The sequence below is a fragment of the Cricetulus griseus genome (genome assembly GCF_003668045.3).
Source record: "Cricetulus griseus strain 17A/GY chromosome 1 unlocalized genomic scaffold, alternate assembly CriGri-PICRH-1.0 chr1_0, whole genome shotgun sequence".
Taxonomy (NCBI): Eukaryota; Metazoa; Chordata; class Mammalia; order Rodentia; family Cricetidae; genus Cricetulus; species Cricetulus griseus.
Window position 1 is genome coordinate 49088131 of NW_023276806.1, and position 17230 is coordinate 49105360.

The window sequence follows — 17230 nt, forward strand, 5'->3', positions numbered from 1 at the left end:
CGCTACCTCATGTAGATGCTGGATGTGAGCCTAGTCTTTAATGGCTGAGCCATCTCTCCAGTCCCAAGAAGATGCTGGAAACTGAACCCAGGTCCTCTGTAGAGAACTAAGTATCCTTAATTGCTGAGTCATCTTTCCAGTTGTTTTAGGGTTTCTATTGCTGTGAAGAGACACCATAACCATGGCAACTCTTATAAAGGAAAACATTTGATTCGGTGGCTCATTTACTGTTTAGAGGTGCAGTCCATTATCATCATGGGGGGACATGGCTGAATGCAGGCAGACATGGTGCTGGGGAAATAGCTGAGTGTCCTACAACTTGCAAGCAACCAGAAGTGGTCTCAAACACCATGCATGGCTTGACCATATATGAGACCTCAAAGCCTGCCTCCACAGTAACACACTCCCTCCCACAGGGCCACACCTCCTAATATTGCCACTCCCTCTGGGGGCCATTTTCTTTCAAACCACCACACCAGTCATCCATGCAAATCTTACAATGCGATTCCAAGGAATCTTCCAGAATATGCTGAGTCACAAGTGAATAGCTTCTGTGCCCAACTTTGATAAAGATTAACATTTGGAGTCAAAGTCCTTTCCTATCCTCATCTTCGTTCCACTCTGAAGCCCTCTAAAGTCTAAGCATTATCTCTTCCATCTTTATTCTTCTCTGCCTGACCCCATGTACCCTCCACTTGTCACTTAAGAGACCATACCATTTCCTCTATTCCTCCCAGGTTCCTGCTGCAGTACTGCATCTGATCATTGCTGACTTAATGACTCCCACCTGATCCTGACAGCAAAGATGTCACAGCTGCTTTTTTTAAAAAAAAACTTCAGACGAAAAATTCCCTTAAGAGGCCTCTTTGGTAGTTACTTTCTGTGGTGATATATTGCTTATGATTTATTAAAGCTTGCCTGAGGATTCTAAACTGAGACTACTCTCTGCCAGGCGGAGAAACATCACCTCCGGACAACTGTCCTCGGCAGAGCCTTGCAGGAGTCTGCCTTGTTTGACAACAGGGATGAAGTGCCTAGTCCTTTGTGGCCTGACCCTGCTAACAGTCCGAGGGCAGCAGGGAGAGCTCGCAGAGGAGTCTGACAAACACAGCGGCTCGCCGGTGATGCGCTACGGAGCACTCGGCGGGAGGATGGGGGCGGGACTGCAGGCGGAATCGCAACTTACGCTTTCCGGTCTCTTGGGGGCGGAGCTCATTAACTTTACCTCAGTAGGTGACGCTGTCTGGGGGAGAGCCGCAAGCAAGCCGCGTGTGTGTTGCGGGGCCGAGCGTGTAGCGTCAGGACGACACCGGGCGCAAGCCCCGCCCAGCTATCATAGAGTGCAAGGATAAAGTCAAAGTTGCTCAACCCGGAGGCCAGTGGACTCAGTCCCTGGCACCAGCACCATGCCCATGACACTGGGTTACTGGGACATCCGTGGGGTGAGCGACCACCTGACGGGTGGAAAGGATCACTGGTCTAGGATGAGGGAAGCGGTGAGGGGGAGGGGGTCTAGGGGAATCCCTTTGCTTGTCTAGCTCAGAGTCTTGCACGCAGTTTGCTGGTGTGTGTCTGTGTTCACTCACTCGAGTAGGTAAAGTCACATAGAAATCCCCAGCCCTCATTCCTGACCTGTCTCTCTAGCTGGCTCATGCCATTCGCTTGCTCCTGGAATACACAGACTCAAGCTATGAGGAGAAGAGATACACCATGGGCGACGGTAATGACACTCTTCTGGTCAGACTTCTTCCCTACCCCTGTCGATTAGTGTCTAGCAACCCATTTCTGACCTCCACTATATTACAGGTGGACTTAGAATCTGCCTCTTCCAGAAACTCCAGAGGGTGGGTTTGATCTTTCAATACAGAGCTCTGGAGGTGGAGGGGTGGGTCCCATTACTCCTGCTGAAATTAGATCACATTCCCCATGAAGACTTGCCTAAACCTTTGTAAGGCTTCAAACACTCCTCATCCCTGGAACCATAGATTGTGAGGTTACAGATCCCTTGAATAGGAGTGTTGGACACTAGACTGATTTCTTTTTATGTAATCTTACCAACCACAGCTCCTGACTATGACAGAAGCCAGTGGCTGAGTGAGAAATTCAACCTGGGTCTGGATTTTCCCAATGTAGGTAGTGGGGAAGGGCAGGTCTGGGGAGGGCATGGTGTTCCCACCTCATCTCCTCGCCTGGCTGAGGGGGGTTGGGATCAGAGCTTCAGCTCTCCTGCTCCCATTCCTGGTGGCTGCACAGTGTTTCTGTGATGGGCTGTGTCCCAGCTCTTCCATTCATTGTGCAGTGTGTTCATGGAGGGCTAGCCACACTAAATGCCAGGCCACATGGCCACATGACTATCCTAACTCGGGAAATTGAGTCTGGGACCTCATATCCCATCTGACTGTCCTTGCTTGCCCAAACAGCTGCCCTACTTACTAGATGGATCAAACAAGATCACCCAGAGCAATGCCATCCTGCGCTACATTGCCCGCAAGCACAACCTGTGTGAGTGGGGCTGGCTACAGGCTGGGGCGTGGTGGACATCCTCCTTGTCTTCGCTGGGGTGGGATGCTGAGGGTGAGTCTCTGCTGTGTGTGCTGCAGGTGGAGAGACAGAGGAGGAAAAGATTCGTGTGGACATTTTGGAGAACCAGGCTATGGATGTCTCCAATCAGCTGGCTAGAGTCTGTTACAGCCCAGACTTTGTGAGTCTCGTCCACATCCCACACTGGGCTGAACCAGGCAGTGTTTGGGTCAGGAGTCAGCTCTCTCAGATCCCCATCTGCACAGGTCTTATTTATTTACCTTTTGAATGTCTCAGCCAGGTATCCTCCAATATGCTTCCTGTGTTCACCAGCAGTCCCCAAAACACTGAACTGCCAAGTGAACACTCTTACTTAGGCCCTACCTATGTTAGGGTACAGTCCAGACTGCCCAGAGTGGGCATTAAGTTCCCAGAGAGTGAAGTCATGTTTTCCAAGTGTTCTCCACCAGGTCGTTCACATCATTGCAGTTCGTGAAATACTTGTATACTCAATGGGTTAGAAAAAGAAGTCCAAGATGAAGGACTCTCCCAGAACCCTTTCTAACCTCTCAAAGTGCTTCGCTTCACACCTACATGAGTCAGCATGGTTTTCTGTAGGTATGAGCTCAGGATCAGACTGAAGGACTTTCTCTCCCTTCTTTCCTTCAGTCTCAAATACTCCTCAGTTTATGGGGGGAAACTCAAGTATATGCCATTTTTCTGGAACCTATGGTGTGGACCTCTCATCTCCTCTGAGTACTTTTAGTTCCCCCTTCTTTGATGTTGTCTGTCACCAGACCCAATGCCTGCCAAGTGCTCCAGGCACTCATAGATTTAGGCCTCAGGAATGATGATTTCCCATTGTGGATGGTGTTTTAGTCTTCTCCGGCTTTCCATTGCATTTGAAGGGTGGGGTGGGATACCATGGAGTCTAATAAGTAAATGTTGATATGTTAAATCAAAGCCTGGACGGTGATTTGGTCCTCATCTCAGTGGAGATGGCTGCCCACCCCTGGCCATTTAGGGCCATACAAAGTACTGATGAACCTGGTCACTCTGCCAGGGAACTTACATGGTGACAGCTATTTTCTGCTCCAGGAGAAACTGAAGGCAGAGTACTTGGAGCAGCTCCCTGGAATGATGAAGCTCTTCTCACAGTTCCTGGGGAAGCAGACATGGTTTGTTGGTGAAAAGGTAAAAGAGAAGAAGTTGGGAGTTGTAATTCTTCCCCGGGGACAGAATTTCATGCCTCCTAATTCTTGGCCCTTTTCAGATTACTTTTGTGGATTTCCTTGCTTATGATATCCTGGACCTGCACCTTATATTCGAACCCAAGTGTCTGGACACATTCCCAAACCTGAAGGATTTTGTGGCCCGCTTTGAGGTGATGCCCTGATCCTCCTCCTTCTTGGCTGTCAACTTTTCCCTGATGGTTTCTTGGACTTGGAGATGAAGGGCAGAATAAGTGGCATAAATTGAGCCCTGGCTTTCTGCAAGAGTCTGTGCTCAGCACCTTATGTCTATTGATCAAGTTTATCATTACAGCATTCCTCAAGGGTGGGTGGAATTCAGTCCCACTCCTCAAATAAGGAAATGAGAAACTGGAGAGGGTAAATGACAGGTCATTTACCCTCTCAAGGTCTAAGCACCAGCAGAGCTGTGCTGGGTCCCTGTTGACCTCTTGATCCTCATGGAGCAGGTAGTGGCTACAGTCTGGGTTAGGAGGGCAAGTCCAAGGAAGATGCTGTGGTGTAGCTGGAGTTTCTTTCACATTCCCCATCACTGTGATGTAATGTACCAGGATGTAACCAGTACTTGTACTTGATCTGCCGGATGCTTTGCTGAGACCCCTGTGGGGCCCTTGTTAGAGAATTCTACCCTGAAATGTGTGTCATGGACTTTTCTCCCTCACTCCTTTTGTTTTTTCTTTTGAGTGTCCAATATACTTACCTTGTTGGATATGAGATGTCACAATATACTTATTTTTCACTTGTATTTCCTGATTTCTGTACTAGGCACATGCAATGCCCAGGAAGAAAGGAATGATTTGGGCGAGCTTGGCTTTTCTTTCCTGGTCTACCTATATCTATAAACTTTGACCCCATTTTACTGAGACATTGATGAGATAGGAGTTATCTGCCAATGTGTCCCCTTGTCCTGTGCAACCCAGGCAATGTGGAGTTTAGGTGTGCAAGAGGAGCATGTCTATATAGATGGGTTGACAAGGCCTCTTAGCGAGGGCAGGAAAGGAGTACCAAGGGGGTACAGCACTGGAGAGATGAAGGCCAGAGATGTGTGCCACTTACTAGCAGTGTGAGCAAGAGAAGTTGATTACCCTCTCCGGCCTGGAGCAAACCTACATTTTCTTTTTCTTTTCTAACTCTTAGGGACTGAAGAAGATCTCTGCCTACATGAAGAGTAGCCGCTTCCTCCGCACACCTCTGTATACAAGGGTGGCCACATGGGGCAATAAGTAGGGCCTTGGCAGGGCAGGAGGTGAGAATGAGGAACCTGGGGCTCTGGGACTGTTGAACTTCCTGTAGCCCTGGCACTTCCTTCCATCCCCTTCCTGACCCCAGAATGTCATGGGTCCTCTTTTCTTTCACCCAGTCCCTACCCTTTCAAGCCCTTTAAAGCCTAGGCTCCTAGTTTTCCTTCAGCAAAGTGCCTATCTAGCATGACTGTCCTGCAGCCACTTGACAGTCTTGCCTGTCAATTGCTGTGATATCAAGAAGAGTTGGGACTCTCTCTCAGAGCCTGGGCTCCCCATGACTGCCAAGAGTCTAGAGATGCCTGATGTATGAGGTTACTGCCAGGCCATGTCAGGTACCTACTGTTAGGCCTGAACCACACTGGCCCTGGCTGCTGCACTGCCTGTTTTTAGGTTTTCACGGCTACCTCCAGAGACTGCCTTGAGACCTGGGATTCTGGTTGGATAAGCAGGGGTTTGGGACTTCCTGACCCCATCTGATAGCCTCACAGCAGGCAGCTGCTGAAGGCTCAAAGGGAGCCTTTTGGGACTTGGGATCTCCTGTATTCTAGCATTACTGAGGCTTATCATACAGGTCTCGGGTGAGGACCCAGGCTGGTGGGAGTCCCCAGGAGTAAGCCAGAATCCTCTATGCCTCCAGTTAGTATGGCTGCATTATATCTGTGTGTCTCCAGGATCCTGTCCTCCATCTCTGATGCCTTTGGAGTATCCTGTCCTGGTCACCAGAGATGGGGACCACCTTGGTTAATCCCTTCTCTCTGTGAGGCCCTGTGAAATAAATTTCTTCATGCTTTCATAGTTTCAGGTGTCTTTTCCTATCATTTATATCAGCAGTACTTTGGATAGGTATAGAATTGTAGGGTGAACTTTTGGGTTTAGAAGCTCCCCCTTCCCTTCAGAAATGGAGTGTTTCTTGTAAGAAGAATCTTGTCGCTCTGACTAGGATGTTTTTTGCACATGCTCTATTTTGGTACTTCAGATGGCCACCTTTGTCTTGAGATCTCCAAGTCAAAGCCTTCGTAGGGATCTGTACCCAGCCTGGGGCTTCTTCACACCCTTTCACAAATTTTCCTAGCATAGGCCTCTCCCACTCAGATTTAAAATAAAATTGCTCTGGGCTGTCAGGGCTGCCTCCAAGAGCCAAAGGAGATTGAAGAAAAGCCACAGCAGTCATGAGCAACTCTCTTTTTGAGCTGTTGGTCAGGGTTGTCCGAGAGACTCCCAGAACATTACAGGCCGTAACATTGGCATTGGCTGTCCCTCCAAGAAATGGAAGTTAAGTCCCTACTGCTGAAGACACTATGCACTTCAGACACAGGACCCAGAGGCCCCTAAGCTCTATCTGACTTGAAACCACCCCCTCCCTGAGTTCTAACTTCCATGGTGCCAGAAGGAACCATGCAAGTTTTCAAAGGAGGGAGGCAACCTCAGCTATGATGCCTATGAACCACAGCTATGACCAGCATGCTGCAATAACCCTTAGGGTACAGTAATGGCATGCACACCTTCATGGTAACCAACAGCTCTCTAATTGGACTGAAGGCCTGTTCAACAAGAGGAAAAATGTGCCTGGAATAGGAGACCTAGTCTGTTGCCCAGGGCTAGTGACGTCGTGGATACTGGAGGAGAACCTACCACTGCTGCCTTACTAAACCAGCATGATCCCTAATTACACTCTAAATATTTGTCCTTGTAACTACAGCAAAGTGTAGTCTTCATTCCTCATCAAGAAACTTCTCTTTGCAATAGATGGAGAGCATTACAGAAAAACATAACCAATCAAAATGCAGAGTTGTGGAGCCCAATCCCACTGATGCCACTTACAGCTCAACTCCTACCCTGAGGGCTCAGGGCTAGCTGCAGAAGAGGGGATGGGAAGGTTAAGAGCCGGAGGACCAGGGAGTCTGCTGTGAGACTGTGTCTCCTAGGAATGTCAGAAGCTACACCTGTGACATCCCACCAGCATGGTTGTCGAGATATAAGCTGAACAAGGACAACAACAGACATGCTAAAGTGAGCAGTGAGAAAGCTCATGAGGCCTAAACTCAAGATAAAGAACTTTAGGCGACTGAGGAAAGCTGAGAGTGGGAGACATAGTCTTCCCCAGGGAGAAGTACTATAACTGGTTATCCAGTACCAAATTGTCAGCCTTGAAAACATACATAGACTGAACAGGTCATTTTCATGTATTTAGAATACACACACACACACACACACACACACACACACACACACACACACACACGGAGCAGTTAATGAAAAAAGAGGCCATGGAATTTGAAAGAGAGGGAGGGGTATATGGAAGGGTCTGGAGGGAAGAAAGGGAAGGGGGAAATGATGTAATTATAGTCTGAAAAAACAAAAGAAATAACTAAAAATTGAAACAAAGATCATTTCACCACTTTTTCACAAGTCTTACCTGTCTTTTGGAAGAAACAGCATTCTGACCTCCTAGCCCTAGCGGATCGGAGGCAGGTACATGTTCAACTCTGGTGGATATTGCAGTACTCCAAAGTGATTGTCCCATCAGAAAAACACCAAAGATAGTATTGCTAACCAGTGAAGATTTGTTCAAAAACTATCAGAAATACATCTCCAAAAATGACTTAAGCCTTACAGAGGCATTTCCCCAAAGTGGACATCTGGTCACTTAGCCCATGGAATCATGTCAAACACCACTAGTTAGCAGAACAATGGCTAAACCCTGCAAGATCCTAGTGTATTCCCTGCAGAATGGCTCGCATCCAATGGGTGACAGCAGTTGGTGAATTTGTGCAATAATTGCAACTTGTGGCAGATTCATTACTCACTAGTCCTTCATCTGGGTGGTGTTCTCCTGAAGTGATTTAAAATCACACCTAGAATGAGTTTCAGGAGATTCTAAGGTTTCCAGTGAGGGTTATGGGAGTCTCCAAGACTGGGTGGTGTCAGTCCTCTGCCAGGCTGAGGAGCTGGAAGGCTAGAAGAGTCTCAGATGCCTGTGGTAGTGGTGCTAGTCCTCTTTTGCCTGGCATAAAGGACCAGCACACATGGGGGCATTCTGATTTCCAGTGACCAGGCTGCTGACAGACAGGGCATGGCCCTCTTGGTAGCCGAAGGTTGGGCCGGCATCAGGACCAGTGGCCTTCCTCACTGCATTTGAATCCAACTGGTAAAAAATGTAACCGTGACTTGACCAGTGTGTTTATGATTTTGTGCTAATAAACCCTGCTTCTGCCCCTGTTTGGGGCTGCCAGGAAAAACAATGCTCCCAAGTCTTTGTCCTTGTCCTGCAGCCCTGATGGATCAGCAACTCCACTTATGTGGTGATTTATTAAAATCTTTGGAACTCATAAATGTTGTCTCTCTCCTTCCTCGTGGCACACAATGGACTGGGTGTTACAGTAGTTCTATTTATTTTATTTTATTATTTTGGTTTTGTGAGTCAGAGTTTCTCTGTGTAACAGTCCTGGCTTTCCTGGAACTCACTCTGTAGACCAGGCTGGCCCTCGAACTCACAGAGATCCACCTGCCTCTACCTCTCAAGTGCTGGGATTAAAGGTGTGAGCCACCAATGCCCGGCTGATAGTTTATACTCTTATCTGCAGTATTCAAGAGTTCTCTTCTGTCCATGTTCTCACTGGCCCAATACCTTTGTTCTGTTTGATAACAGCAATTCTTACTGTGAAAAGGTGTGTCTCATGTGGTTTTGCTTTACATCTTGCTGGTGCTCAGGGATCCTGAATATTTCTCATGCATCTACAGGTCATATGTGTGTGTGGCTCTGAGTTGCCCAGCTTAGCAGAGTCCTGCATGCCATCTGGTATCTATGAAACACTATAGAAGAAAGGGAGCACTAATCTCTCTGCTTGAGGCAACTGTTTCTTTCTGGCTCAGCCATCTGGAGCCACCTAGAGTCAAGGCAGGGAGTTAATGGTGAAATGTGAGCAATGCCAGGAAGATAATGAACTGTGTTGCACTTTTACTGTCATGAGTGTTTCCACTTATACTGCCATCTCCCTGTGGACACAGCTCACTAGGGAGGCTCTGGCAGTCCAGTGTGGGCAGCTGGCCAGTCCAGCCCCACCTTTGTCTTCTGAGTGCCTTCACTTGTTCTGGGACAATCCACAATGTGGCTGGGTTGAATGTTACTTCTCCCTGCTGGTGGGTCCGTGGATCTTACTCCTGTCCTTCCTCTTTCTGGAATGTCTGGAGTTGGAAAAGGGTAGGGCAGTGACCCAACTGGAGACTGCAGCCAGGTCCTGTGTCCTCTCTGCCCAAGGATCAATCAGAAGGCCGGAACAAGCAAAGGCCCTGGTCCACCTGCTGGAGACTCATACCAAATCCATGGAACTGGGTTACTGGGACATTTGGGGATGAGTGAGGAGGCTGTAGGAGAGCGGGAAATACCTAGGAATGAATTCTAAAATATAGATTTTGTTCAGAAGTTGTTGGAAAGCTTTGCCTGTCAGGAGTTTAAAGACTAGAGCTGGTGCCTGTGTAATCTGTGTGTGATGTGTGTGTAGAGAGGTGGTTATTAGGAGTAAGGTGGAGGCTCTCACAGTTGGTTCACACCATCCTCCTGGTTCTGAGATGTAGAGACATAAGCTGTAAGGAGGAGAGACACACCATGGGAATGGTGGTTATACACTATCTGTCAGATTTTGCCCAATTTCTACCATCAATGCCCAACAAACCATGCCTGCCCCCCTGTTGGGCTCTGTAGGCCTCTTCCAGCTGGAGTTAGAAGATGCCCTTCCAGAAAATCTCTTTGAGGTTGGTCTTCTAGTGTAGGGCAATGGAAATGAAAGGCTGGGTTACCTTGTATTGTAATTGGGCCACATTCCACATTAGAGGGTGATTAAGCCTGTATAAGCCTTAGTGAAGTAGGGCCACAGTCTGTTATGGAATATTTATTTAACTATGCAAAGATGTGTTGCAATTGTTTAATTATGTAAAGATGTGTTGCTGCTTTACATTGTCTTCCTGAGGCACCTGATGGATCTAATAAAAAATTGAACCGTCAATAGCAAGGGAAGAGGTATAGGCAGGACTTCTGGGCAGGGAGAGTAAATAGGAGGAGAAATTTAAGCTCCAGAGAGAAAAGAAGAAGGAAAAAGACACACCAGAGAAATGCTAGGGGCTAGCCAGACAGACAGCAGAAAGCAGGAAAGTAGGACATACAGAAGGAAAGGTAAAATGCCTTGATACAAAACGTAGATTGATTAAAAACAGGTTAAAGTAAAGAGCTAGTGGAACAAGTCTAAGCTAAGGTTAAAAGTCTCTGTGTCTTTTTCTTCTTAAGATTTATTTATCATGTATACATACAGTGCGTGCCAGAAGAGGGTACCAGATCACATTACAAATGGTTGTGAGCCACAATGTGGTTGCTGGGAATTGAACTCAGAACCTCTGGAAGAACAGTCAGTGCTCTTAACCCCTGAGCCATCTCTCTAGCCCCTCTCTGTATCTTTATTTGGGAGCTGATCAGCATCTCAAAGAAAATCCCAATTCCAACAGTCCTTGGAAGCACTCTGTCTTCATACCTGCAGCCTTGAGGCTGCTGGCTATTGCCTAAGGGATTCTTGTTGTTGGTTTCTTTGGAGGGGCCTGGAAAAGGGAGAGTGAACCCAGGGGATCTTTACATCTTTTTGACACCACAACACCTGACTATGACCAAAGCCAGTGGTTGGATTGAAAATTCAAGCTGGGCTTGGATTTTCCCAACATTGGATTTGAACGGAAGGGGCGGTGTGGGGAAGGCATGGCATCCTCAACTCATCTCATCACCTGGCTGAGGGGGGTTGGGATCAGAGCTTCAGTTCTCCTGTTCCCATTCCTGGTGGCTGCACAGTGTTTCTGTGACGGGCTGTGTCCCAGCTCTTCATGTCATCTGTTTCAGCTCTTCCATTCGGTGTGCACTGTGCTGGTGGAGGGCTTCCCATGCCAGGCACACCGAATGTTAGGTCACAGGTCTGTCTTAATCCAGGGAAGGAATTCAGGGGCCTCATAGCCTATCTGAACGCACCTCCTTGTCCACTTACTTGTCCATTTATTTAATTCATGGGTCACACAAGATCACCCAGAGCAATGCCATCCTGCGCTACCTTGCCTGCAAGCACAACCTGTGTGAGTCGGGCTGGCTGCAGGGAGAAGGACAGAAGCCATCATCGTGGTTTAGTTTGGGCTATGCTGAGAGTGACTCTATGCTGTGCGTGCTGCAGGTGGGGAGACAGAGGAGGAGAGGATTCGGGTGGACATTTTGGAGAACCAGGCTATGGACACCCGCATGCAGCTGGCCATGGTTTGCTACAGCCCTGACTTTGTGAGACCCACCACCGCTGAGTTGGAGCTCACCCTGTACTCTTACCCTAGAATCCACTAAGGTCCAGTTTGCCACCAGAGCCTCTCAGTGCTACCCATTGTACAGCATTTGAAACTGCGACAGGGAAATGCTGACACTCAGTGTGCCAAATGCAAATTCCCAGTCATGGCCCCTAAGTCTTAAGATCCAGTCCAGACTCCACAGTGCAACCCCAGCCCCTGATAGTATAGACAGAGTTCAGAATGCTCCAGTTCCAACTGCTGGTTCTGTCCTGGGCCTTGTCCTGCAGTGTCCTAAAGTGATGCTACATCTGCAACACACACCTCACACTATGAGAAGAAGGAACTGGAGCTGGGGGGTGGCGGGGAGGCACTCTCTTCTCAGATGGCTTCCCAGAGCTGTGTCCTTGACACCCACAGAGATAAGCAGATGTTCCCAATAAGCGATTCAGTTGGCCAAAGGCCTTTGATCCTCTTTCTGTTTCCTTTGCCCTCTCAAATTCATCTCATCTCTTTGGAAACTGTACCAAAGTCCTCACCCCTCACCCCCAGTAGGTAGAACCCTGACTGTTCTCTCGGTGTTTGCTTGTTTGCTTCTGCCTCATGTGAGTTCAGAGTTCAGAGCCAGGAGCCCAAAGCTGTCTTGGGTCTGATGCACAGTGGCGGTAGAAACTAGGGGACAGAGTTGTATCCTGTTGGGCTGTTACCTAATAGCAGTCTAATCATGGTGATGTTCTAACTAAATGTCTGGACACCACTGAAGGACTCTTGCAGGCCCAGGTTTGGCGAAATGTGGGGTTGGTAGGCTTTGACCTTTCCCTCCCCTCTCCCTTCTAAACCATAGATTACATCCCTAAAACCGGCCATCAAAGTCTATTCCCTTACATGGACATTTTTTGGGGGGCCAGACCCCTTCCTGGGGCTGACTATCAATGTCCAGTAATCAAAAGCCCCCTCTGCTTCACCTAGTTAACATGGCAGTCAAACATACCACCGAATCCTAGCCCATTCTAACACATACCTCTCATTTTTCTCTTCTTAACTTTTCTCCCCTACTTAATAAAGGATCTCTGTGTGAAAACAGGTCTTTGGGTCTGGTTTGTGCCTAATCCCGGATCTGGGAGGGATCCCCTGTGGTGCAGGGGTCCCTTACAATCACTCTGAGATTCAAATCTGAGGACAATGACATTGTGCTGTAGAGGTAATGGAAGTCAGAGTACTTAGGGGGCATACTTGAGAAGACAAAGCTCTCCTGTGAGTTCTTTGGGTTTACCCATGGTTTTCAGGGGATGTGGTATGGGTGACGGAGGGGAGGCTGCTGAAGAGCTCTCTCCAGGTTTACCAGTTTTCAGTGCCCGAACCCTCAGCCTCTTGCAGAGGTCCTATGTGGATTTCCTCGCTTATAATGTCTTTGACCAGCACTGTGTATCTGAGTGCCTGGATGCATTCCCAAGCCGGAAGAACTTCACTCCCATTTTGAAGGGATCTCTCCTTGATCCTCCTTCCTTTTGAATAGTCTTTCCCTTCCCCCTTTCCACGATGTCTAGGAAATGTAGAATAATTGGCATTTATTGGAGGTTGGGTCTGAGTTCAAGTCTTACATCTACCGAATGAAGTTTGTCACTACAAACTATGTAGGGGATAGAATTGCCAGTGCTATTGCACAGATCTGGAGGGTGAATACAGCCCTGAGCGGTGCTGGTTCCTGCAGCAAATAGCAGTCACCACGTTCTGATTCTTCATTGTCCCTGATTTATGTCAAAGGGAAAAGCCATGGGTCAGAGAGTGTATAAGCAGCCAGCATCTGGAGGGCAAGGTTCTTTCTCAGCTAGTTCTCACCACACCGATCCGGGCTGCTCACCCTGGAGATCATGTGAGCAATCTGTATCATACTGTACAAACTGGATGTGCAGTGCAGTGGGTGGGTGGGTGTGGGAGACTGCGTTTCAAGGCCAGCCAGGCCTGCCCTCTTGGGTACAGGCAGCCCAGGAACACTGACTTATTCATAACTTATCTGGGCACTCAACTGGAAAGATGGCACACAGCACATTGTGTGTCTGTAGGGCCTTCACTAGCAGGGCTGGGAAAAGTAGGATGGTCACGATGAGTTTGCATTCATCTACCAGGTTTCAAAGTTTAGATTTTCTGCTTCAGGAGAATGACAGGCTTCGTCCTTATCTCCTTGCTGTCCTCATTTAGGGAGTATTTACTGAGGTACTAGGTGAGATCTTTGCTGTCTTCCAAAGTACATTGGCATGTTACCGATCCCTTTGCTCTGCTTGGTCCCTCCTCTGTGTGGAAATACAGGCAAGAAGGAGCCTGCTGGTGAAAAAGAAAAAGCGACAAGAAATTTGTTGCTTGGAGAGTGAACTAAGAGATCCAAAATGAAAGATGCAGAGCCCCTCCCTGTGCAGACAAGGGTGTTGACTTCATACCCACTGCCTGCTGCTGCCTGCTGCAGTTAAGAAACTAGCAAGCACAGGCTTGCAGGAAGAAATGAGGAATCAAAAGACACAGGTCATAAGATAAAAATTGATAGAAGTGAAATGTTCAGTGGATTTGTAAGTTCACATTATTTCAGCCAGTATTTGTTAAATTTTAACTAAAACACAAAGAAGAAAAATTGGAAAGGTTGTAATGAGGTCAGGAGTGGCTCTGATAAAGTTAAGTAGGAAGAATAAAATAACTACACTGCACTAAAGTGGACATGGGCCCAGAACAGAGGTTGGCAAATGTTCCCCACGTGGGGCCAGTATTTAGGCCTTGCAGGCCATATTCTCTCCAGTGTAGCTCTTAACTCTGCAGTTAGAATGGAGAAGCAACAATAAAGCACTGGACATGGTGGTGAAAGCCTTTAATCCTGGTGTTCCCGAGGCAGAGGCAGAAGGGTCTCTGAGTTTGAGGCCAGCCTGGTCTACTTAATGAATCCCAGGACAGCCATTGCTATGTAGAGAGACCCTATCTGAAACAGAGACAACCAACCAACCAACCAAATAAACAAACAAAACCCCAACAACAACAAAAGCAATAAAGCACAGGAAAATTCATGTGTCCCCCCAATGTTGTTCACAAACAAATAGTTACAACACTAGAAAATCATTGGATTTAAATGTGGACAAAAGACTTGAGTAGACATTTTTCCAGATAATATATATGAATGGCCAATGACATATAAAAATTGTTCAACATCATCTGGGCCGTGGTGGTACATGTCTTTAATCCCAGTACTCGGGAGGCAGAGGCAGGCTGATCTCTGTGAGTTCGAGGCCAGACTGGTCTACAGAGCTACACAGAGAAACCTTGCCTCAAAAAACAAAACCAAGCAAAACAAAACAAAAAACCCCAAATTGTTCAACATCATTAATTACTAGAGAACTGTAACTCAAAAGCCCAGGGAGATGTCAGTCTGCTCACTGTCTTATTAGTTTCTATTTTTGTGATAAACCACCATGACCAGAAGCAACTTGGTTGTGGGGAAAGCCTCATTTGGCTTATACTTCCACACTATAGCCTAGGGCTCAGGGCAGGAACTCAAGGCAGGAACTCTGAAACAGGAACCGGAGCAGACGCTGTGGAGGAGTGGTGATTACTGACTTGCTCCTCATGGCTTGCTCATTCTGCTTTCTTGTATCATCTAGGACCACCTTCCCAGGGGGTGGCACCATCCCCAGTGAATTGGACCCACCTACATCAATCATTAAACAAGCAAATGCATTGCAGACTGCCTATAGGCAAATATTATGAAGGCATTTTCTGAATTGAGAGTCCCTTTCTCAAATGACTCTAGCTTGCATCAAATTGACAATATACTAGCCAAAAGTACTTACTTTACCGAGAGAGAGAGAGAGAGAGAGAGAGAGAGAGAGAGAGAGAGAGAGAGAGAGAGAGAGTGCATAAGGGCTGTGGTGTCAATGTCTCAGTGGCTATTCATCTTTCTTTGAGACATTTAAGAACCATCCAGGGCCCTGAACTGGGGTGAACCAGGTTGGATCAGGTCCAGTACACTTGGGTTTCTGTGAATCCAGACCTGTTTCCCTTTTGAACGTATATAGGTACTTACATTCTAGGTCATTCCCCATGTTGGTGCCACTGTCCTTCTAAACCCTAATGTAGCAAGTGAGCACTCTTATCAGGGTCCACCAATCTCAAGACTGTCTATTCTTCCAGAGTGGGCCTTCAGTTCCCAGAGAGTAAAGTCTGTCCTGAAACCTTTCTACCTCTGGCCTTGGCCTGTGCCAAGGGCTCTGGTCCAGCTGATTTACACCATCAGTTCATTTCTGGCTCAATCAATGAAAACAATAATTCCAGGATGGACTGTCATGGAACCCTGGATTATGAACTCTGTGCAGGCCTCTCCTAGTGCAATCCCTCTTATGTCAACATGAATCAGCAAATTTTCCTAACAGGTAACTCAGAAAACCATGGCTTGCCTTTCAGTCTGCTGTACTGGTATGTAATAGGTTTTCTGTACCCTGATAATAAGTTTCTCTGCTGACATAGTAAGCCAGATCCAGCCAAACTGAAAATGTAAAATAACAGGTTTGTTTTGAGCAAAACTCCTGGGTGAGTCCTCCAATCCCAGAGATTGAGGCAGGAGAAGGGACAGGAGAAATCACGTGCCAGAACTAACGCAGGGAGCTTAAATCTCTAAAGGCTAGGAGTGATGACATACCCTCCACAAACTGGGTTTGTACCCAGGTATGGTACCCTTTAGGTAGAGACTTTAGGGGAAGAACTGCCAAGAATGCCAAGAATATGTTACTGGGCTTTTTGGAGCTTTCCCTTTGTTAGAGATTCTCTGAGAGGGCAGGGATGGGGAGACAGGAATGAGGCTTTTGCAGGAGCAAGCTGGAAGTTCTGCCAGGCAGTGTGCAATGCTCTCCTCAGGGTCAAAAGGACTCATGTACCTCTCCTTCCCTCCTTTAAGCCTCAATTATTCCTCTACTTTATAGAAATCTCCCCAAATGCTTATTTCATTCTTCTGAAATCTTATGGGGTAAAGCTCTTGATGTTTGAGGAACAATTTCAGTTCCTTGTTTTTTCAGTCTATCTATGGCTGGATGCAGTCAGGTGTTCACAGCCTCATGAGTTCAACCTACAGAGCAGAGTTAGCATCTGTGGCAACAGATTGAGGGACAAATATTTTGCCTTCTTTTTAATTTTGTTATGCCGGTTTCCCTTTTCAGATTAAAATATTGTTTCTAAAGGTCTTTTATTTGGTGTGTGTGTGTGTGTGTGTGTGTGTGTGTGTGTGTGTGTGTGTATGTACATGCTTATCGGTACCCTAAGAGGCAAGAAGAGATGGTTAGATCCTTTGGAGCTGGTGTTACAGGTGGTTGTGAGCCATTCCATGTAGGTGCTGGGAACCAAACTCTGGTCATCTTCAAGAGCAGCAAGTGTCTTAATAGCTTATGCATCTCTTCAGTCATATTGTTGTTGAAACACAATATATCCTGTGCTGGTCTTGAGACCACTGTGTAGTTGAGGCTGACTTCAGACTCACTGCAATGTTCCTAGCTCACCCACCTGAGTGCCGGCATTACAGGTATGCACCAGGATGGCAGGCTGACAATACTGTTTGTAAACAGAGGCAGAACTTTTCTGTCCTTACTTCCTGGTCCCAAATAATCACACAAAAGCTTATATTAATTACAAAATGTTCAGCCTATAGCTTAGGCTTATTACTAACTGGCTCTTACAAGTTAAATTAACCCACTTTTATTAATCTACATTTTGTCACATGGCTTGTGGCTTTACCTGTGCTCTAGCACATCTTGTTCCTCTGGCAGCTGGCTTGCATCTCCCCCTGACTCCACCCCTCTCCCTCTCTGTATTTTCAGTTTGGCTCTCCTGCCTAGCCTTATTCTGTCTTGCTATAGGCCAAACCAGCTTTATTATCAATCAATGAGAGTTATA

At 47.2% G+C, this 17230-nt stretch overlaps 1 protein-coding gene and 1 pseudogene across 1 annotated transcript; both read left to right on the forward strand.

Moving 5' to 3' along the window:
- The first annotated feature begins 1217 nt into the window (after nt 1–1217).
- Nucleotides 1218–5810, forward strand: LOC100757858 (glutathione S-transferase Mu 1). The gene is made up of 8 exons (XM_027395470.2): nt 1218–1442; nt 1645–1720; nt 2065–2129; nt 2421–2502; nt 2601–2701; nt 3619–3714; nt 3794–3904; nt 4908–5810. Exons 1-8 carry the CDS (start codon nt 1407–1409, stop codon nt 4995–4997), a joined length of 657 nt encoding a protein of 218 aa, XP_027251271.1. The 5' UTR covers nt 1218–1406; the 3' UTR covers nt 4998–5810.
- A 3170-nt stretch (nt 5811–8980) lies between these two features.
- Nucleotides 8981–12810, forward strand: LOC103162481 (annotated as a pseudogene).
- Nucleotides 12811–17230: the final 4420 nt, after the last annotated feature.